This window comes from Strix aluco, chromosome 7 (genome assembly GCF_031877795.1).
Source record: "Strix aluco isolate bStrAlu1 chromosome 7, bStrAlu1.hap1, whole genome shotgun sequence".
NCBI classification, from domain to species: domain Eukaryota; kingdom Metazoa; phylum Chordata; class Aves; order Strigiformes; family Strigidae; genus Strix; species Strix aluco.
The window spans coordinates 27184384-27204923 of record NC_133937.1 but is presented as its reverse complement, the minus strand read 5'-3'; the positions used below and the strand labels follow the sequence as shown (position 1 = coordinate 27204923).

General features: G+C 60.7%; 4 protein-coding genes across 4 annotated transcripts in view; 1 reads left to right on the top strand and 3 right to left on the bottom strand.

Moving 5' to 3' along the window:
• Nucleotides 1–2862, bottom strand: part of CNNM2 (cyclin and CBS domain divalent metal cation transport mediator 2) — a 128053-nt gene extending 125191 nt beyond the window's left edge. Inside the window, exon 1 of the mRNA XM_074831181.1 lies at nt 1284–2862. Coding sequence (XP_074687282.1) covers nt 1284–2862 — 1579 coding nt within the window. The remainder of the gene's footprint in view (nt 1–1283) is intronic.
• A 4275-nt stretch (nt 2863–7137) lies between these two features.
• On the bottom strand, nt 7138–11358 carry AS3MT (arsenite methyltransferase). The gene is made up of 11 exons (XM_074830075.1): nt 11355–11358; nt 10937–10977; nt 10303–10430; nt 10044–10194; nt 9834–9970; nt 9477–9546; nt 9156–9237; nt 8940–9071; nt 8675–8817; nt 8139–8273; nt 7138–7330 (listed from the first exon to the last, which is right to left on the bottom strand). Coding segments are annotated over exons 1-11 (1119 nt in total). The 5' UTR covers nt 11356–11358; the 3' UTR covers nt 7138–7231.
• A 490-nt stretch (nt 11359–11848) lies between these two features.
• BORCS7 (BLOC-1 related complex subunit 7) lies at nt 11849–15546 on the bottom strand. Its single transcript, XM_074831180.1, has 5 exons — nt 15384–15546; nt 14618–14680; nt 14118–14161; nt 13667–13687; nt 11849–13200 (listed from the first exon to the last, which is right to left on the bottom strand). The coding sequence occupies exons 1-5, from the start codon at nt 15522–15524 to the stop codon at nt 13149–13151; spliced, it is 321 nt and encodes a 106-aa protein (XP_074687281.1). The 5' UTR covers nt 15525–15546; the 3' UTR covers nt 11849–13148.
• An 832-nt stretch (nt 15547–16378) lies between these two features.
• CYP17A1 (cytochrome P450 family 17 subfamily A member 1) lies at nt 16379–20013 on the top strand. The gene is made up of 8 exons (XM_074831643.1): nt 16379–16787; nt 17315–17453; nt 18018–18247; nt 18475–18561; nt 18670–18879; nt 19144–19313; nt 19395–19498; nt 19745–20013. Exons 1-8 carry the CDS (start codon nt 16470–16472, stop codon nt 20011–20013), a joined length of 1527 nt encoding a protein of 508 aa, XP_074687744.1. The 5' UTR covers nt 16379–16469.
• Nucleotides 20014–20540: the final 527 nt, after the last annotated feature.

The following is a 20540-nucleotide window of genomic DNA, read 5'->3' as shown; positions in this document are numbered from 1 at the left end:
GAGTTAAGCAGAAGGAAAGAGATCAAACACCACACTGTCAAAGCTCAGCGAGTAGACAAAACAGCACCTGAAGTTTAAGTGGTAATTTAAATTTATTACCTAGAAAGACCATTCACCAATTTGCAAAGTTCTTTTCAAGGTAGCTTTTGCAGTTGATAAAAGGTGAACTCAGATATCCCCCATTAACCTAACTGTGGGGTCAGCGCAGCTGTAAAGATCTCCTCTTTCAGCCAGATCATCTCCCAGGGACTGAGCTGCTCGGCGGTACTTTGATCACATCTTCCTGGGTACAAACAGCTCCGTGGCACTCCAACGGCCTTCAGTTTTCCAGCACGGGAGTCCACACATCCGATCTGTTTGAAATTTCACTTAACTATTTCTTTGAAAGCACCTTCCTGCACAGGTCATATAGCATTATTATTCAGCTTGCTGAGAGGAACAGATTTAAAAAGGAAAACAAAAAAGTTTCTTTCTTTCTCATAAGCAAAAGCTTCTAACAGGAGTTAAGATGTGGTTGTCAGGTCAACACCTCCTACAATTAAGACAGGGCTGGAAAGCCTCAGTCCCATTCTGATGCAACTAATAAACATGCTACACCGGAGAGGCAGAAAGGGTCACGTCTTTGCTGAGCCTGTGGTTCTGGGGGCAGAGGGAAGCCTAAGGAAAGAGACCTGTAATGCTGAAGTGCAGCACCAACAGGTGCTTTCAAATATATCAAGATCCTGAAACCATTTATGAGTTACAAGATCAAAGCGTCAACCAAAATAATTGGAACACGAGCACAGAGCTGAGGTCGGCCGGCTGAGCCTATGAATGGAGCTAAAACGCCTTGTTTATCTCAGCACGTGTGCGCACACTAAGCCTGAAAGATACCCGAGCAGCCCACCCGCTCCTCGCTGTCAGGCCAGCTGAAAAAGCACGGACAAGACACAGCCAAGTGGGCGCGGATCCCGTCAGCGGTTCTCACTATAATGGGCAGATGAGTGGAAAAAGCAAGAAAGAAAACAACCTTGTTGGCACCATGCCCACACACACATCCCAGTGCAGTGGGGAAAAGAGGCCGGGGGCACATACCAGCCGCCTATCAGCTTTCTGGCCCAGGGAATGCGCAGATCTGGCAGATGCTGAAATACTGGTCATTCTCTGTCCTGAAAGCACCTTCCCAAACCCCTCCGCGAGCAGGGACCCTAGAGGCCTCTCTGCAGAGTTCCCTCGCCTCAAGAAGGCAGATGCTGACCACCACTGAGCAGCACCTCCCACCCCCACCACAGGCACGAGCCCACCTTTCTTGAACTCCTCCAGCATGGCATCGAGCTTGGTGTCGTTGAAGACAAAGTGCAGTGGATGGTTGTAGAAGCGGGTGATGGTCTTGAGCGGAGTGCAGTCATCGGGGTCCACAAAAGCCAGGTCCTTAACGAAGAGAAGGTCCACGATGTTGGAGCGGTCACCCTCAAAAACGGGGATGCGGGTATAACCGCTCTCCATGATCTCAGACATGGTGTTGAAGTCGAGCACAGCCTCGGCAGCGATCATGAAGCAGTCTCGGAGGGGAGTCATCACGTCCTCCACAGTCTTGGTGCGCAGCTCCAGGGCTCCTTGGATAATGTTGAGTTCCTCCTTGACCAGATCGTTATAAGGGTCGGTGACGCGCAGCATCTCCAACAACTTCTCACGGTTATAGACCGTGCCGATCTCCTGGCCCAGGACACAGTCCAGCAGCTTGCTGACAGGGTAGGAGGCCGGGAAGGTCATCATCATGAAAAACTTGGTGAGGAAGATGGTGTTGGCGCCCACGGCCAGGCCGTGCCGAGAGCAAATGGCCTGCGGCACGATCTCGCCGAAGATGACGATACCAATGGTGGAAACCACCACGGCCACCAGCCCGGAGCCGGCGATGTCGTCCAGCAGAATGGTAAGCGTGGTGTTGACCAGGACGTTGCCCAGCAGCAGGGAGCAGAGCAGGTAGTTGCCCTGGCGGCGCACAGGCTCGATGCGCTTGGCGTAGTTTTTCTCCTTGTCCGTGCCACAGTTCTGCACGATGCGCAGCTCCATGGGGTCCAGGGCCATGAGGCCCAGGTTGAGGCCGCTGAACATGCCCGAGAGGCAGAGGAGGAGCGAGATGAAGATGACCTGCAGCCAGAAGGGCAGCAGGAACTTCTTCTCCTCGCCCACGATCATCTTGGTGTCCTCGCCGTCATGGTAGATCCAGGTGGTCTCGCCCCAGGGCGGGGGCCCAGCCGGCCCCTCGGCGCCCGCCAGCCCCCCGGCGGCACCGGGCCCCAGGGCGGCGGCGGCGGGGGCCGAGACGGAGGTGCACAGGTAGTAGGACTTGCTCTTCTCGGTCTTGCGCAGGGGCTTGATCTCGATCTCGATGATGCCCGAGGTGCGGCGGTTGAGCACGATGTGCGGCAGGATGATGATGTCCGAGGTGCGGATGCCGCAGCGCTGCGGGGCGCCGCCGCCGCCGCCCGCCGCCCCGCCGCCGCCCCCGCCGCGCCCCGCCGCCCCCGCCGCCGCTGCCCGCCCGCCCCGCCGCCGCTCGTGCTCCGTGAAGGCGATGCGCGACCAGGTCTCGTTGTTGATGTTCTGCCCGTAGACCCGCAGCTTCACCCGCGTCCGCTCGCTCACCCGCAGCGCGCCCCCCTCCATGAAGGAGACGTCGTCCGTGTCCTCCAGCCGCAGGCCGATGATCACCGTCTCCTCCGCCGCCGCCGCTGCCGAGGGGGGGACGACGGCGGCGGGCGGCGCGGCGGCGGCGGCAGCCGGGGGCCGCCGGCCCAGGCAGCCGCCGAGCAGCAGCAGCAGCACCACCCGCGCCCCCCGGCCGCCCCCCGCCATGTTCCCACCGGGCAGCGCGGCCATCTTTAGTCAGGGCTCGGCGCCGCCGCGGCCCCGCATCGCCGCGCGGCGCCTGCGGCGTGCCCCGGCTCCCCCGGCGGTGGCGGCGGCGGGCGCGGCGGCGGGCGAGGCGGCGGGCACAGCTGCCCGCGGGACCCGACAGGCGGCGACTGCCGGGCCGGGCCGAGCCGAGCGCCGCCTCAAGCCGCTGCCCTCCCCGCCCCAACCCGCCCGCCTGGCCGGGGCGGGCCCGGCGCCGAGCGCCGCCAATCAGCGCCCGCCCCCCCCGCCGATGGCGGCCCGGCCCCGCCCCGCCGCCCGCCGCCGCCTCCCCAGCCCGGGGGGCGCGTGACTCCGGTGTGTACGCCAGGCGGGCGGGGGCGGGGCCGGCCGCGCGGCCACGGCCAATGGCGACGGCTCTCGCGGGCCGGCGGGGCGGAGCCTCGGAGGGGCGCGACCAATGGGGACGCGGGGCGGCCGGCGGGCCGGCGGCGGCGCGTGCGGCGCTCGGCGGGGCGGCTCGTGAGCCCCCGCGCCGCGGGCCGGGACGGGCCGGTCGGGACGGAACGGGACCGCTCCCCCCCCGCCTCCCCAGCCCGGCCCCGCTGCTGCTGCCCGCCGACCCGCAGCGCCGCTCGCCTCCCGCAGCGGTCCCGGTGCGCCGCCCCGCGTCCGTCCCCCCCACCCGTCCGCCGTCCCCCGGCCCGCCCTCCCGCCGCACCGGTCGGCGGTCGCGCAGCGCCCCCTGGCGGCCCCGGGAGGCGGGTATAACCACTCTCCATGATCCGGCAGCGGGGCCGGGGGGCTCCTCGGGGCTGCCCCATGCTCGGAGCCGCGTACTTCGGCACTGAGTCTGCTGGCGCCCGGGGGCGGCGGCTCTCCCGGCACCAGCCCTGCCCGCTCCCCGCTCCGCCCCGAGCCGCCGCCGGTGCGGTACGGTGGGTACGGTGCAATGATTAAAGATTCAGCCGTCGCTCTCCGGCCCTCGGGCACCCCCTGCCCCGCGCCCCGGCATTTCCTCGGTTTTGTCATTCCTGCGAGTGAAATTAAACACTAAATACTAAATATTAAACATTAAATACGGACGAGCCACGCTCCTCTCTCTCACCTCTGCCTTTTGCTCAGCCGCCCGGGGCACCTCCAGCCTCGTCGAATGAGATAAACCCCATGCCGAGACTCGGCATGAGCGGGGTTGGGGCTTTGGAGCTCCCACTGGGGACGTTCAAAGCCCCGCCAGGACATTCCACTGGTCCTTAGGGCGTGGATGCACCAAGCTCTGACTGGCCCCAGTTCAGGAAAAGACCTATATTTTAAGCGTGTGCTTATGTCCCACAGCCCCAAGAGCAGGGCTGTTTCCGTGGCCTCAGCTGCTGTGCTGCAATCCCAGCTAGGGCAAGAAACACCCCACGGCCCCACCATCATCACTCCTCTTTCCCATTAGTGATGAGCGATATACAGCGCAGGGCAGTTTAGCATCCCAGACAGCCAGAGATGATGCCGTGGGAGCATCCAGTATAGCTCATGGTGGCTGAGATCACGTTTTGGGTTGAGGGTGACCCTTTAGGGAAGGTAAAACAGCCTCCCCTCCATTCAAGTGCTCGGAAAATGGAAGAGTAGAGGATTGCACAGGACAACCCAATACGGCGGGGAGAGGAGCACAGTGCTCTGGGGCCTGTAGCCACAAATCTTTCCTGACCCCAGACCTCATTCAGGCCACCCTGGGGGAGTCCCGCAGGTCTGCTCCCCCAGGGAGGTGACAAACGGCCCTGAGCCACCGTGACTCCCTGCTAACCACAGTGAGGTTAGACTCAGGAATCACTTCACCTTGGGGTGAATCAGAGCACCACAACTTTTGGCTCCTGCCCTCACAGCACTCTCCCTGTGGGCAGAGAGGGGACAGCAATGCTGCAGAGCTTCACACCAGGAGAAGAGAACTTGGCCCATCTCTACAATCATCAAAATACCCAGACCGGGGTGTTTGTTTCAGGGTTCCTCACAAGAGACGAGGCTGCAGGACCTCTTCTTTTCATGGCTTGGGGGCTAAAAGCCCCCAGACTGTGCATGCATAACCAAAGCCAGGCAGACAAGACACCCCCACATCCACAGCCTGGTGAGGACCCTACTTTAATGCTCAAATTCCAAGTCAAGTCTTCTTAGCTGCTTCCTCCCAGAAATGCTGAGAATTTTTAAAAAATAGCGCTATGCAAATGCAGTGCCATTTAGCTGTGGCCTTTTTCCGTATGCATGTGAAAGGGGGACCTCGCTGTGGGTGACGCTCTCCCCAGGCAAGCTGCAAGGCCGCGGCAGGGTCTCATGCCTTTTTAATGAAGGGTTTGCAGGTAGGACCCCTGCTCCATCTGCTCTTCCGCTTACACTGGGAAGACTCTCTTTGATATCAGGAGATAATTGCTGCAAACCTCCCATAATGGGCTCTTTGGGGACTTTGAGAAAGTGTAAGTAATTGAGGAAGAGAGCTATGTGGAGGCAGGGGATTAAACAGAATCTTGGTTGTGTTTTCAGCAGGTGCTTCCCAAGATCCCATCACTGATGTTCTTCCACATCATTTCAGAGCTCCTCTCACCTGCTGGGTCACAGCTGCCCCTGAGGCTGGTCTGCCAAGGAGCCCTACCTGATGTCAGCTAATACATGCCCTGTTGACTCCAGATAACACCAAGGATTATTTTTTTAAATCATGCTATAGCTCTAAACTCAACAACTTACAAATTTTTGAACACCCAATAGATCAGACTCATAGTCTCATCCAAAGCCAAAAGTACAGGCTGGCAAGGTGACATTACAGGAAACCATATTTTTGGGTGTTATTTATATGTTTAATCTCTAAATTGGGGATTAATCACTCCCCTATTTTGCTGATGACAGAGGGCAGGTTGAGCATTCTGGGCTGACATGTCTGTTTCTGGATTTTCTGTCACTGTGCAACAGTTGGGCATTACCTGACCGCTCATGCTTTTTATTCCAGATGTTCTGGAAATGCCTCCTTACCACCTGGACCCTCCTCAGTCACCATTACTGTTACTGTAGAGTGTCCTTGGCACTTGCCCATGTTTCTTTTTGAGCCCAAATATTTTAGTGTTTGCTTTTATCTTCCCCCATGCCACAGCAAGATGCTGGTTAAATGGCAGAGAGGGGAAATTTGATCCCTCCTGGAAAATCAGTGTGTGAGGAGGGGTGGAAATGGTCCCTCATGTCTAAGCTCAGCTGCTCACCCGAGAGCTCAGGCACAGCCTCCAGCCTTTCCCAAAGAGCCTCTGTGGACCAGGGGATGCAGGGTGCACAAGGGGTGGCAGGAGCTCAGCCCATCACCTCCCACTGCAGCCTCAAAGCCCTCGCTCCTCACCCGCTGTGGCACATGGCCGGCCGGGTTTCTGCTTTTCCAGAATCGCTGCATTTCCCTGCAAAACTCTGCAGGTGCGAGGTTTGCAAAGGGCTCATGGTTTTCCCGCTAGATGGAGTCTGGGAAAAAAAGAAACTGCAGCAGCACTGCACAGCGAAAGGGAGAGGAATTCCCATCTCCTGGAACGGGCTGTGGGGGTGCGAGACAAGGCATGGAGAGCTGCACTTGGGGCATCCCCCATCCTGAATGCCAATAACAGGGACATCCCTCTGCACCCCATGTGCCACAGTGAGTTCCTCATGGAAAATCAGGGCTGGCCACGCTCCAAGGAGGTGACCAATCCTTCTCACCCACTGCCCTGGGGAGATGCTCGTTTACAACCACGTTATTGAGCTGCTCACCCCACCCCTGGGAGATGGCACAGACTCTGCCTGGCTTCCTGCATGTAGAGGGTTAGCAGGGGGAGACCAAAAGAAGGAAAAAGCAACTGGGCTGCTTATTGCTGTGCCTTTCACTTCTCAGAAGCGTTTGTGTCTCGGCTGCGGGCTCCCCAAGACCTCAAACTGAAGCCAGACTCATGCAGAGGGGTGCATGCTGCAGGGTTGGGCCCTGTGCAGTGCCAGGGCCTCCTTTCACACCCTGTTGTGCCACGCTGCCTCCTGCAAACATCCCCACTCTGCTCCGTGGGATCAACACAAGCACACAGCTGCTGCCAAACCCACGCCAGACCTGCCGTCCCATGTGCGGGGGCCCATGACCCCTTTCCTGCAGACACCATCCCCGTCTGCGTGTCCAAGACATGCAGCCACTGCCAGCCCCATAGTGCCAGACCCACAGGACGGCTGCCCGCCCTCACTGCAACCAGGCAGGACCTGCCCCACCAGACCCAACAGGGAAGCACTGCACCCCATGGGCCCCGTGGTCCTGGGCGCAAGCACACAGACTTCAAGCTCAGCCATTTATTTGCTCTGCAGTGACGCTGGGGCCACCTCCTCCTGCCCCACTGGCATCCACCAGCGTGGGGGCATTGCTCACTGCTCAGCAGCACCCCGGGGGACCACCGGTGCCACCAGGACAGCAGGCAGGACCTGGGGCCACCAGCCACTCCAGCAGCTGGAAGGGATTGCAGATCTTCTCCTGGAGGGCAGAGAACATTCTGGGGCAGGATCAGGCCAGAAGGAAGCAAGTGGCATTTCCCCCTGACTCGCTCCCTGCCAGTGGGGCAGCCCAAGCAGACCTTCCATAGCTAACATGGGGGCAGCCCCCGGGTCATTCCAGCTGCTTTTCCCTGCCACAAGGAGGAAGCCAAGAGTTTCTCTGGGACTTTGGCTCTGCTTTTATCTGAAAAATGTCTCCTGCTTGGAGAGGGACATAAGAATATCTCCCCCTCCCCACATACAAGGTTGTGTTTCAGGGACACACAGCTGCAAGGCATTATCTCTCTTGCCTGCGTCGCTGGAGGGACTACCAAAGAGAGGAGGAGAGAGGCTTCCAGCAGATAGAGGTGCTCTGCGCTGCGGGGTCAGGGTTGGCAGCCAGGGTCAAGCTCACATCAGCAGCTGGGAGAGCAGGAAGGAGCCGTGGGGATGGGCCATCACGTCCCTGGGGCAGGCTGTCCCTAGCCATCTCCCCAGGGGAAGGATATCTCTCCTTGGGAAATCTCAGGCAGGTCCAGCTGTCAGCCTCAGCAGCCCTCATGGACATGTTGGGGGGGCAAGGGGCTCTCATGCCTGGTGGTTTGAGCAGACCCCGCTTTGGAGGGCTCCAACCCACACTGGGCTGCAGTTGTCCGAACTAAGGCACCAGGCACCACCTGCCTGGCCCAGGGGATTTGGGTCTCTTGATGTCATGCCATAGCCCCTCCAAGACCCCAGGACAACTCTGATGGCAGGGAACACCCGTGTCCCCATCTCTGAACCCAGCCATGGAGCTGCCTGCTACCAACCTTCACCCCTGTGGAACAGCAGCCCTGCTGAGCAGCAATGTTGGCCCCACCAGCTCGGATCAGGAACTTCTCTGAAAACCTGGAGCTCCGCAAGATTGCAGCCATCTCAGCATCCACGTCGACCACTTCTCCTTCCTGGGGGCAGGGGGACAGTCACAGGGCTGGGGTCCAGGATATGTGACCCAGGGACTCCAGCCACCCAGCCACAGGATAAGGGGAGCCAGCAGCCTGGCCCAAAACCTTGAGAAACACCCACAACAACCAAGCAGCTGGCTTCAGACCCTCCTGTGAAGCCACCATGGATGTCCTATCTTCACCCCAGTGCAATGCATGGGTCTGACTCCCTTTCCCACCCCTGTTTGCACCTCCCCTGGTTTAGACAGCCCCTCTGCTCCCACCTACAACCCCCTATACCAAAGCTTACCCCCAAAATCACAAAGAACACTGCTGAGTAGCACTGCTTCATCAGCTCTACCCCACCCCTACAGACCAGGACTGCTTGGCATTCTGGGGAGCCCCAGCATGCCTCCCCCCACCTTGAAGGTGAAGTTGGCATCAAACACCAGCTCTCGCTCGTGCCCCACGATCCCGCCGTTGTAGATGACCTGTCCTGGCCCGGCCCGGCTGCTACCCAGTACCTTGAACAGGCGGAAAGTTGCGGAGACGAAGCGGCAGTCACCTGCAAGGGGGAGGTTTGTGGGTTGGGCACCAAGTGCTCAGGCTGGGAACTGGTAGAGACCGGGATCCCAGCACAGCACCCCATGGCTGCCTGGAGCCAACACTCCCTGGTCAGACCCTCACCAACGATGCCCTCCAGCTCCTTGTCGCCGATAGTGATGGGGCTGGAGGTGACCAGGCACGGGGGGCTGAACCCCACCTCCTCGGCAATGCTGTACAGGTCTCTCCAGTACAGGGCTCCAGCCAGGCACTCCCCTGCCACAAGACCGCAGACACAGTGATGGAGACAAAGGTCTGGTCCCCCATCCCATGTCATCCCCATCACGGAGCCCTACGCACCCCACAGCACCCTGTGTTTCCGAACGGTCTCGCTCAGGCGCTGGCTGGCGTAGACGTCACTGAAGTACATCTCTCCCCCAGGCTAGAAGGTAGCAAAGAGTGAAGGGAGACCCCAAGAAGCAATGGGACAAAAGGCGGGGGGAGAACTGGCCACCCCCCAGTGCTACCCTGCTAGACACCCTCTACAGAGGTGCCTTCCCCTGGCCCCATCCTGCATCCCCACCTTGCTGGATCCCATTTGCTGCATCCCAGTGGCACCCCAACTGCAGGGCCACCCCAACCCTGCTCCACGCCCACCATGGGCACCAGCCCCAGCATTACCTTCAGCACACGGTAGGCCTCCCGCAGCACGGCCCTCTTGTCGGGGGCGAGGTTGATCACACAGTTGGAGCTGGGGAGGAGGAGACTGAGGTTCATTTCCACTCTCTCACATGCTCAGCACCACCGGCTGCTGGACATCCACTGGCTGCTGGCTCCCATTGCTTCATGCAGGATTTGGAGACATCAATTTGACCACAAGAAGGGCGGTTTGTATACTTCCAGGCTCTAGCCCAGACTCTGCCTTGGGATTTTCCCTTTCCTAAACACATGCTCCTGGAGTGGGTGACCCAGTGGGATGCCGACCTGGACCTGGGCAGCAGCAGGATCAGGGGTGGCAGTGCCCTGTGCAGTACTTACATGACAATATCGTAGCTCTCATCAGCCAGCCCGGCGTCACCCAGCTTCTCCATGTAGCCCTGGAGGAACTCCACGTTTGTCTTTCGGTAGCCAAACTTGTCCATGTGGTAGGCAATGTGCTTTTTTGCCACCTCGACCTGGGAGAAGGAAGAAAACAATGGTGGGGGGATGCTGAGGGGAAGATGGGAAGCCCCCAGCTCCACGCCATACCTGGCCCTCGGTCATGTCTATCCCAGTGACATGGCCCCGCTCTCCAACCAGCTGGCTCAGCAGGTAGCAGTCCCTGCCGCTGCCGCTGCCCAGGTCCAGGATCCGGCATGACTCCAGGCACTCAGGGATGACCAGACCACAGCCGTAGTACCTGGGGGGATGAGGAGCTGAGCCGGGCGGAGGTGCATCCACAGCACAGTGGCCCAGGGTGTTGCAGTTCACGGGGATGCAGCAGCGGAGGGGAGACCCTGGGGTTTACCTGGCTACCACCTCCTCATGGACGCGCTTCAAAGCATCTCTCACTGCCTTGGGAAGGGGCCTGGCCGAGGTGACACACGCATTGGTTTTCAGGTCCTCTGACTTCTGCAGCTCTTTGCCATAGTAATCCTGAGGTGGGAAGGACAGAGGCCACCAAACTACAGCAAGCTGTGCACCGGGGGCTTCCCATGCACCAAAACGTGGGGACCATGCCTGCAGTCAGCTTGTACACACCCCCAGTGTCCTCCAGCACTGGTGCTCTCGTTTGCACCCAGCTAAAAATTAGGCTAACATCAAGTACCCCTTTGCCCCCTCCTCTCCAGCTCCCTTTGCTTGCATGCACAGACGTGTTTGCGCAGTAGGGGATTTAATTCACATTTGCAGTAACTTTGCAGGCTGTAGCCATCATTTCCCCAGCCAAGAGGGACGCAGGGAACAAGGGCAAGGAAACACCGGGTTGCTCAACCCCCCCATCCCTGTGGGAAACGGGAGCAAAGCAACTGCACCTAATGTTTTTATCCAGGCCCCAAAACAAGCTTTGTCCTCAGACCCAGCAGGCATCCCGGCACAGCCTGGGCTTGGCCCACCCTGACCAGCCACCCCGACCCCCGCCAGCTCCCGCCCGTCCCCCTCACCTGCACCTCCCGGTGGATCTGCTCTCCGCAGGGGGTTGCCACTGCAACGGGAACGTGGAGCTGTTGCCTGACGCCACAGCGATGGGTACGGCACCAGGCCCTCCGGAAGGCCCTGAACGTCCCCTCTTCCCCCAAATACAGGATCACTTTTTGTGTGTGTGTCCCCGCCCCTGGCAGTACCCAGGGAGACACCCCAAATTTCCAGCCTAGTGGGATGCTCCTGGGGGTGCCTGACAACATTCCCCCCCCCCCCCCCCCCCAAACCCCCAGCCCCAGCTGCCCAGGAGAGATGAGCTCCCAAAAACTTCTCTGTAGGGGAAATCCCACCCCCACCCCAGCTTTGCAGAGAGCCCTCGGCCCCAGGGGTGCTCCCGGGGAGGCCCCAGAACCCCGCAACAGAGTCCCCAGGATGCCTTACTGCCTCCAGCTGCAGTGCCTCGGCTGGACTCTGCCCGGCCTGAGCCACGCTCCGCCCCGGCACCCTGCACCGCCCCGGCACCAGCTCCCGCCTGGCGCAGACCCTGGGCACACAGCCCCCCAGCCTCCCCACAGGGCCCCAGGCATGGCAGGGGGAGCTGGCCCCACTTCCATGGGGGTCACGCTGCTGTGTGCCTGCACCCACGCCCCCAAAACCCCACCCTGCTACCTTCCCCCCCACCAAACAACTCTGCACCCCCATGGTGCAGCCCTGTCCCTGTTCACCCCAAATGCAGGGAGACCCGAGTTTAATGCCACAGGGATGCTCCAGCCCCTGCAGAGGGCAGGACATTGGAAGGGATGAGCCATCTGCAAAGCCCCTGAAGCTGAAGCACGACAGGGGACAGTGTGGGGCAGAGACCCACCATCCCAGTCTTGCCCCTGCACAGGGACTACCAGCTACAGCATCCAGCACGGACTCTGCTGCAGTTTGGTGGTGTTCAGGGCAGCTTTTATTCCCAGCAAGTGAGACACAGCTTCTCCAGCAGCTCAAGAGAAACCCTCATTCCCAAAGTACATCTGCAAAGCTGGGGATCGGGACCCCTCCCCAAGGCAAAAATACCCACCATAACCCCTGGGCTAATGATGGCACCTTCATGGGGATGCAGGAGCTGTGGTGCCACTAAGTGAAGCCCAAACAGGCAACAGCACCGGAGGGGATGGTGAAATCCAGCCCAGGACAAGGCTCTGCAGCACAGGAGCCAAACCCCAGCAGTGCTCCAACAGGAACGTGGCAGGCCAATGCCCATGCTCAGCCTGCCTTCTTGTATCAGCTGATGAAAAGCACACTCGGGCAGACAAGTGCTTCCTGTGCACTCCAAGTGCTCCAGATAAGTGACTTACCAAAAACAAGACACAATATTTATAGCCTGGGCCTGATGTCGCTCCCTGGGATGTGAAGAGGAGCCCGGTCACTAGTCCTCCAACACAGAGCAGTGCAGAACTGAGCACAGTGGCTCATGATGCTCTCCTGCCTGCATCCCACCCAGGCCTCTGGATGCCTTCCCAACCAGATAAAAACTCACACCACGGCCAAGGCTGCTTCACCAAGAGCTGGAGCAGCAGCTCAGGAAGAGGAATGCAGTTGAAGGCCAAGGCAGTGCAGATGGGTTGGCAAGGGGATGACGTTCCAAATTCTGGCAGAGTGGAAAATAAGATAACCTCCAAGCAGGAAGCTGGCCAAACCACGTCCAGCTGGACCAGTGACAGAGGTGTGTGCCCAGATTCCCGCTTCCAGGTGGCCTGGGATTGGCACCTCAGTCTACCAAAGCACTTCTCTCACCCCCCCAGACACTTACAACTCCCACTGATTAACGTGGCCTAAATAAACTGCTCTCTGTGCCATCTCTGTGTCTAAATACAGACCAGTGTCAAACGGCACCTGTATTTAAAACCCACAGCTTGATTTTATGCATTTCTTGCCAGGTGTGCTGGTGTGGGCTGAGCACCTCACACTACAGGGGAAGTAAGCGGACATGGGAATTGTTGCAGGGAGTAAAGTTTCAGGTAAATTCGTTTCAGCTAGGCGCTGGTGAGTAGGTGAGCATTCTGGAGCAGAGACATGGATGGAGACACGTGAGAGGTGTCCACACGCCCAGAAACACAGACTCTGCACATATCCCAGCTAACATCCAGCACCATCCAGACATAGGTCTGAACCTCAGGGTCTGGAGGGGAAAGGACGCTTCGCTGCCCTTGGTGCCAGTCGAGATGTCCTCGTGCCTTCAGCTATGCTTCATTTCAGCAAGTGACTCAGCTGGTCCTGTAGGTTTGACGACTGCTCGACACTGGGGACCAAGAAGAGGTTCACAGTGAGATCTGCTCCCCAGACTGCGCTGTGCTGCCTGCACCCAAGGGACCAGAACAGCTCTAGCACTGACGCTATAGCAAAGAGAAATCCTGGGGTTCCCCAACCCACCTCCATGTCCCCACAAGGCAAACCACATTTTGTGCACCTGTAAGCAGACAGCTCTGCTCTACACCACCCTCATCTCTGATCACAAACAACCTCACAGGCTCTATCACGTTAATGAAACAAATGGAAGTTTTGGTATAAATCATCCCTTCACTCAGATTTTCATCTCTTCACAGAACTGAAACACTGTCCTCCTGGGCCAGCATCTGCTTCAAACGCAGCTGCAAAAACCTTTTTACTCTGTTTTCCCCTCACCCTACTCCATCACTCTTCCCTTCCCATCAGCCCCCACACATGTCCCACACATCCTCCTGGCACTCCTTCAGCTGAGTACTCACTTCTTCTGAATTGCTTCTTGCCTAGATGAGGAGACAAAAAGAGTATTAGAAAAACAAAATCTCAGCAACAGGGTCCATGTTATGTTGAAGAAAAGTGATTTGATCAAGGGCTCAGGAAGCCAAAAGCCTGGTGTTTCTGGATTAAGTCCTGAGAGGACAGCAGCAGCTCTGGCTTCTCCCCTTTAGACCTAGATGCATCACACACTCTCACAGGAGACACTGCCTGGCAAACAGGAGGCAAAAACCTCAGCTCCCACCCCAAAATAGCCTGAGCTGTACCAGTGGAGCTGGAGAGGGCTGGAAGATCCCAGTTCCAGGGTCTGCTCAGCTTTGAGGAGCTGGGCAAGAGGGGTCGGTCTGAGTGGGCTTCAGGCAAAGTCTTTAAGTAGAACACAAAGGGATCAAGGGATCCATTCAGGTCCCCAGACAGAACGTGGTGTCCTCTACTTACTGGTACTGTAGATGAGTGGTTATTATGGCCATTTTCCTTAAACTCTGTGGAGAACAAGAAAAGAATGAATGTCCGATGGGAGTAGTTCAGCAGAATCACAGGACAAACTGTCCCAATGCCCCAGGGAGCTCCTCCAACACAGCCATCCCTGTACCACCGCACTGCCTCCAAAACACCCACACCAGTATCTGTCAGCAGTGGCACACTCCCCTCTTCTTTCCCAATGACAGGCACAGACACTAAGTGCCTTGTTTCAACCTATGGTCCCTTGAACTTTCTCGCAGAGATGGCACAGATTAAGGGCTGGCTTGGGCTGCAGGATGCTGGAAGGCCAGGAGCACACACAGGTTTGAAGAAGCACTAAATTATTCTGGCCACCAGCCCTGCTGCCTGAAATGCATTTTAGGGCTCCAGTAACACATCTGTGTATCTGTTCTTATAACCCTTCTCTCCTCCTGCCCACTGGAAACAGTGTTGCTCTACAGATAAACACAGCTTACATCTTCCGAGTGCAGGATGGCATCTTCTTGCATCACCATGTTTCTAGCAGCTTGACCCAGGAGCTAAAAGACAAATGCACAGACCAGACTGAGAGGCAGCAGCTCTGTGCTTCCCAAGACACTTGTGATGGCTGCTCAGCAGACCTGCACGCCCAGCTGACAGGCCAGGGGCCCAGGGTGACACGGTGTGATGCTCGTGGGGAGCCTGTGCCCCCTTCTCAGAGCACTCAGGATTAAGGAGAGCTTGAGGCATCGCTCCAGCCTGTCATTCTGGAGAGATGCCTTGAGGTAAAGGCAGCCTCCAGCCTCCCACCGCCTCCCCAGCGCTGTCAGAGGCACCCGGAGACCGGGGGTGCTGGCATGTGTAGCCCAAAAGCCTACGGCGGTGCCCCGCCGGCACGGCCATGCCGGCAGCCGGGGTCCCCCTGTCCCCGTCCCCTGCCCAGTCCCAAGGATGTCCCCTCCACCTCCCCGCCACGGACTACAGCTCCCAGCATCCCCTGCGCCTCCCACCGACTACAGCTCCCAGCATGCCCCGCGCCGCCCGCCCGCTCCCGGTGCCCCCGCTCAGCAGCCGCCGGGGCTCGGCCGGGCCGCAGCTCCCCGCCCGGCCGCCGCCCCCGACAAGCACTGCCCGACGGGGAGGGGGGCGGCCGGGCCGGGTTAGACCAGATCGCCCGCCGCCCCCGGCTCCTCCCCGCAGGCCTCGCGGCCGCGCTGCATGCCGGGCCCTGTAGTCGGCCGTCTGGCGGCGCCCGCCGCTCACCTCGGCGCTGCGGGAGCCCTTCAGCACCTGCTTGGTGAGGGCAATCACGTCGGTGCCGCAGCTCGTCACCTTCTCGGTCAAGAGCCCCTTCACCGAGTGGCCGAAGCGCGCCTGGGCGTCCGCCGCGCCCCCCGCCGCCATCTTACCCTGCCCGTGCCCCGCCTCGCCCTGCCGGGCGCCGCTACGGCGAGCGCCGGGGGCCAGAAGAGTCGGGAAGGCGCAGGGCCCGCGGCGGGCGGGGGCAGTGCCGCGGAGGGGCCGCCTCTGCTCGGGGCCGGTCCCCTCGGGGCTCTTGTCCCCCCGTGGCCTCCCCCAGGACTCGGATATCACCCCGCGCACGGACACCCCGAGGTCGCCTAGCACTGCCCAGTGCTGCCCGGGGCTGCCCAGTGCTGACCAGCGCTGACCAGCACTACCCAGTGCTGACCAGAGCTCATCAGGGCTCCTCAGCGCTGGCTGGTGCTTGCCCAGGGCTGCCAGGGGCTGCCCAGCACCCACTAGCACTGATCAGGACTGCCCAGCACTGCCAAGTGCTGCCTGTTGCTGCCCACCACCACCCAGGGCTGACACTCAGGGCTGACCAGGCCTTGCCCAGTGCTGCCCAGGGCTTCTCTGCACTCCCCAGTGCTTGTCCAGTGCTGCCCAGTGCCCCCAGCCCTGTGCTGCCCATCCCCTCCTGGGCACACTGAGGGTCTCCTGGGCTGGGGACAGCCCACAGTGCCCCACCAGTCCCCAGCTGTGCTCATGGCACCCAGAGGAGACCCTGAGGGCTCAGCTACCCCCACACCCCTCGCCCGTCACAGGGCCCTGGAGATGGAGCCCCAAGGATGGATCCAGCCCCGGGTGTTCCCTGGCTCGAAGCCCGCTGGATGCAGCTCCCCCACGGCCACCCAGTGGCGGCCATGGCCCCACTGCCCTCGCTCCTCGTCAGGTGCCCAGCTGCAGAGCTGGCCATGGGCCCAGTGCTCAGTTCTCCCCTTCCCCATCCCCCAGGAAGGAGGCGAGCCTGCCTCGGGGTCAAGGTGATGACCCCACAGCTGGTATAAAGGCCCCCTGCGCTGCCGCAGCCCTGCAGCCAGCCCTGCCATGCCGCTGCTGGGGGCCCTGCTGCTGGCCCTGGCCCTGCTCTGTGCCTGGGAGCTGGTGCGACGGCGAGCCACCTCGGGGACGGGGACAGGTTTGGGGCGCCCGCAGAGCCTGCCAGCCCTGCCGCTGGTGGGGAGCCTGCTGCAGCTGGCAGGGCATCCCCAGCTCCACCTGCGGCTCTGGCGTCTGCAGAGCCGCTACGGCAGCCTCTACGCCCTCTGGATGGGCTCCCACTACGTGGTGGTGGTCAACAGCTACCGGCACGCCAGGGAGGTGCTGCTGAAGAAGGGGAAGGCTTTCGCCGGACGGCCCCGCACCGTGAGTTGGCAGCAGGTTTTGGGGGGATGCCCTCCCACTGCAGCATGGGGTGAAGCGGGGGGGATGCTCCCAAGAAAGGCACCGGCACCCGGCAGGGTCCATCTCCTCTCCCCATCCTGCCTGCAGCAAGGCAATGGCAGGGGCAGCCCCTCTCTGCCCTGGTCCCCAGGGTGAATCCTGCGCATCCTCCATCCCGAGGGTGCCCATTCTCCCCCGGGGCTGGCTGCATCTTGAGGCATGGGGATGTGGGTTCAGGTACCACCAGGCTCCCTGCACCCCCTAGCATCCTGGGCACCCCAGCTCCTAACCCTGGCATCTGTCCCCAGACCTCTCCATCAGTTCTCCCCAGGGGAAAAAGCAAAGCTCATGGCCTGGGCTTTGTGTGCCAGCACTAACCACCAGCCCCCAGACCATCCCTAGGATGAGATGAGATGCTTACCCACCCCCCCAGCATCACCCCTCTCTGACACATGGTCCCTGGGGGGCTGCCCTGCAGCAGGGTGACCCCGGGGCTGCCTGTCCCACAGGTGACCACAGACCTGCTGTCCCGGGGGGGCAAGGACATCGCCTTTGCCAGCTACGGGCCCCTCTGGAAGTTCCAGCGCAAGCTGGTGCACACTGCCCTCTCCATGTTCGGGGAGGGCTCGCTCGCCCTCGAGAGGATCAGTAAGTGTTCCCCGCCAGTCCCCAGGCTCCCTCCCATCTCTGCCTCCCTCCCGCACTTGATCTGGGCTAGACTTTCCCCTTCTCTGTGCCCTGATCCTCTGGGAACAACGGGCAGACTCATTGGCTGAGCCCGATGCCCTGGCACACCACCCCAGCTTGTCTAGGAGGGGCTCAGTCCCTCTCCTTCCATCCCCAGTGCTTTACTGACACCTCTCCCCGTGCATTTTCTGCCCTGAGCTTTGGCTCTCCTCACTTCCAGCTGAGGAAACTGAGGCATGGAGCCAGCTCCTGGCTCATTGGGCTCCCTGCTCCACCCAGGAGGAGCATCAAGCTACACACGGGGACTTCCCTGCACATCTCCATCCTCTCCGTCCCTCCCCAGCACCCAGCACCATCCCTTCTGCCCATCCCAGCCCCTCGGGGCTCAGCCCTGGCTGGGAGGTGCTCTCTGCAGGCTGCACACCCTGAATAAGCGGGGGACCCTTCCTTCCAGCCCCTCACCTGCCCCCTCCACCCCCTCGGCTTCATCATCACACCCTCGCCTGCCTCTCCCCTTCACCTCAGTCTGCCGGGAGGCTGCGTCCCTGTGCGAGACACTCAGCGCTGCGCAGGATATGGCCCTGGACATGGCCCCCGAGCTCACACGGGCTGTCACCAACGTGGTCTGCTCCCTCTGCTTCAACTCCTCATACCGGCGCGGGGACCCCGAGTTCGAGGCCATGCTGGAGTACAGCCAGGGTATCGTGGACACTGTGGCCAAGGAGAGCTTGGTGGACATCTTCCCCTGGCTCCAGGTGAGCAGGGACACGGGGACTGCCTGTTCCTCTCACCTCGGATGAGAGGAAGGACCTGGGATGTGTCCTGCGGGAGGGAGCTACCTGAGACCCCAGGGTTAGTTGTGTCCCTGCCCTGGTGTCCCACAAGAGCCAGGACCCTGGTAGGCACAGAGCAACTGCCTGGGGGCCTGCAGAAGCTGGGCTGAGCTGGAGCCCCTCGCTGTAATGGGGCTTTTCTCCCCCAGATCTTCCCCAACAAGGATCTGGCCCTGCTGAAGAGATGCCTCAAGGTCCGGGACCAGCTGCTCCAGCAGAAGTTCACCGAACACAAGGTGCCAACGGGGCCAGGACAGGGAGATGCTGGGGAGTTGCGGGGTGCTGGATCTGGGGTGGAGGGGACTGTGCCCAGGACAGCCTGGCTCACACGTGTCCCCTGGCAGGAAGCCTTCTGCGGGGACACCGTGAGGGACCTCATGGACGCCCTGCTGCAAGTGAGGCTCAGTGCGGAGAACAGCAGCCCCCCGGCACCAGGACTGGAGCTGACTGATGACCACCTCCTCATGACAGTGGGGGACATCTTCGGGGCTGGCGTGGAGACCACCACGACTGTGCTCAAATGGGCTGTGCTCTACCTGCTCCACCACCCTGAGGTAGGGTCTGCGCCCCACGTCAGGGGACCTGGGCTCCGTTTGGCACCAGGAACATTGTTGGGGGGCTTTGGGGGAGGCAGGTGCCAAGAGAGATGTCAGGCTTTGCAAATAAGCAGGATCAGACTGTGGGCATTTTACTTCTGCCCTGCACAACCTGTGAGGACATGCTGGTGATGCTGGGTGTACCCCACTGCCATGGGGAGCCCCTGCACACAGGGCACACCCCTCCCTGCACTCCCACCCCAGCCCTTGCTCTGCTCCCAGGTCCAGAGGAAGATCCAGGAGGAGATGGACCAGAAAATTGGCCTGGCACGTCACCCCCACCTCAGCGACCGCCCGCTGCTGCCCTACCTGGAGGCCACCATCAGCGAAGTGCTGCGCATCCGGCCCGTGTCCCCCCTGCTCATCCCACACGTGTCCCTTGCTGACACCAGGTGAGACCCCCAGGACACAGCCGGGACGCGGGCAGAGACTGTGGGAGGGAGCAACCATCTCACTCTGTGTTTATCTTGCAGCATTGGGGAATATTCCATCCCCAAGGGCGCCAGGGTCGTCATCAACCTCTGGTCCGTGCACCATGATGAGAAGGAGTGGGACAAGCCCGAGGAGTTCAACCCCGGTGGGTTGGGTGCTCCCCGTCCTCCTGGGGGACAGGGGACGGCAGGGTGGGCGCAGCGGGAGAGGCTGAGCCTGGGAGAGGCTTGGTGGTGGGAGGTCGGATCCTCCTCCCCCCTGGCTGGGACATTTGCACCGTCTCTGCTCTTGCAGTTCACTAGGGAGGGACACACCTGTGATGAACTTGGACAGGTCTCAGGCAGAAGGGACCGATCCCTGCCACCGTCAATGGTGCCCCTTCCCCTTGCAGGCCGCTTCCTGGATGAGCAGGGCCAGCACATCCACTCGCCCTCGCCCAGCTACCTTCCCTTTGGAGCCGGGATCCGCGTCTGCCTGGGTGAAGTCCTGGCCAAGATGGAGCTCTTCCTCTTCCTGGCCTGGGTGCTGCAGAGGTTCACGCTCGAGTGCCCCCAGGACCAGCCCCTGCCCTCGCTGGAGGGCAAGTTTGGCGTCGTGCTGCAGGTGCAGAAGTTTCGGGTGAAGGCCAGGCTGCGGGATGCTTGGCGAGCCACCTTGTGATGGGGATGAGCCCTGGATCCCAGGCAGTGGTGGGGCAGGATGGGATGGGATGGGATCACAGAGACGCCTGCCCCATGGATGTAGGGTGGTCTGGATAAAGCTGTTCCCAACGCAGCCCGGCTCTGGCTGATTTTCGGGCAGGTGATGAAGGGCAGGGGGAGGTGGGGGTGTGCCTGAGATGTATGGTGGCCCCACAACTTCATGTGAGCACTGGGCTGAGCTGGGAGGCCACAGCCCCTCTGTGGGGCTGCTAACACAAACAGCCCCTTCGCCCCCCCAGGGGTGTGGGGTGGGAGGCCCATCCAGAGACAGCCACGAGCCATGGAGACCAGCCCCCCCCCCATAGCTGCTGGGGGAGAAGGGCTCACCCCAGCCAGGTAAGGGGGGAAAAGTGACCAGTGGGCACTGGGGGTTAGGGATGCCCAGGCTGTGCCCGATGGCTGTGACACCGGGTGGGTGACCCTGGCTGGCCCCTGCCTCGGTTTCCCCGCTGGGAGCAGGGAGAACGAACGTGATGTGGACTGAGA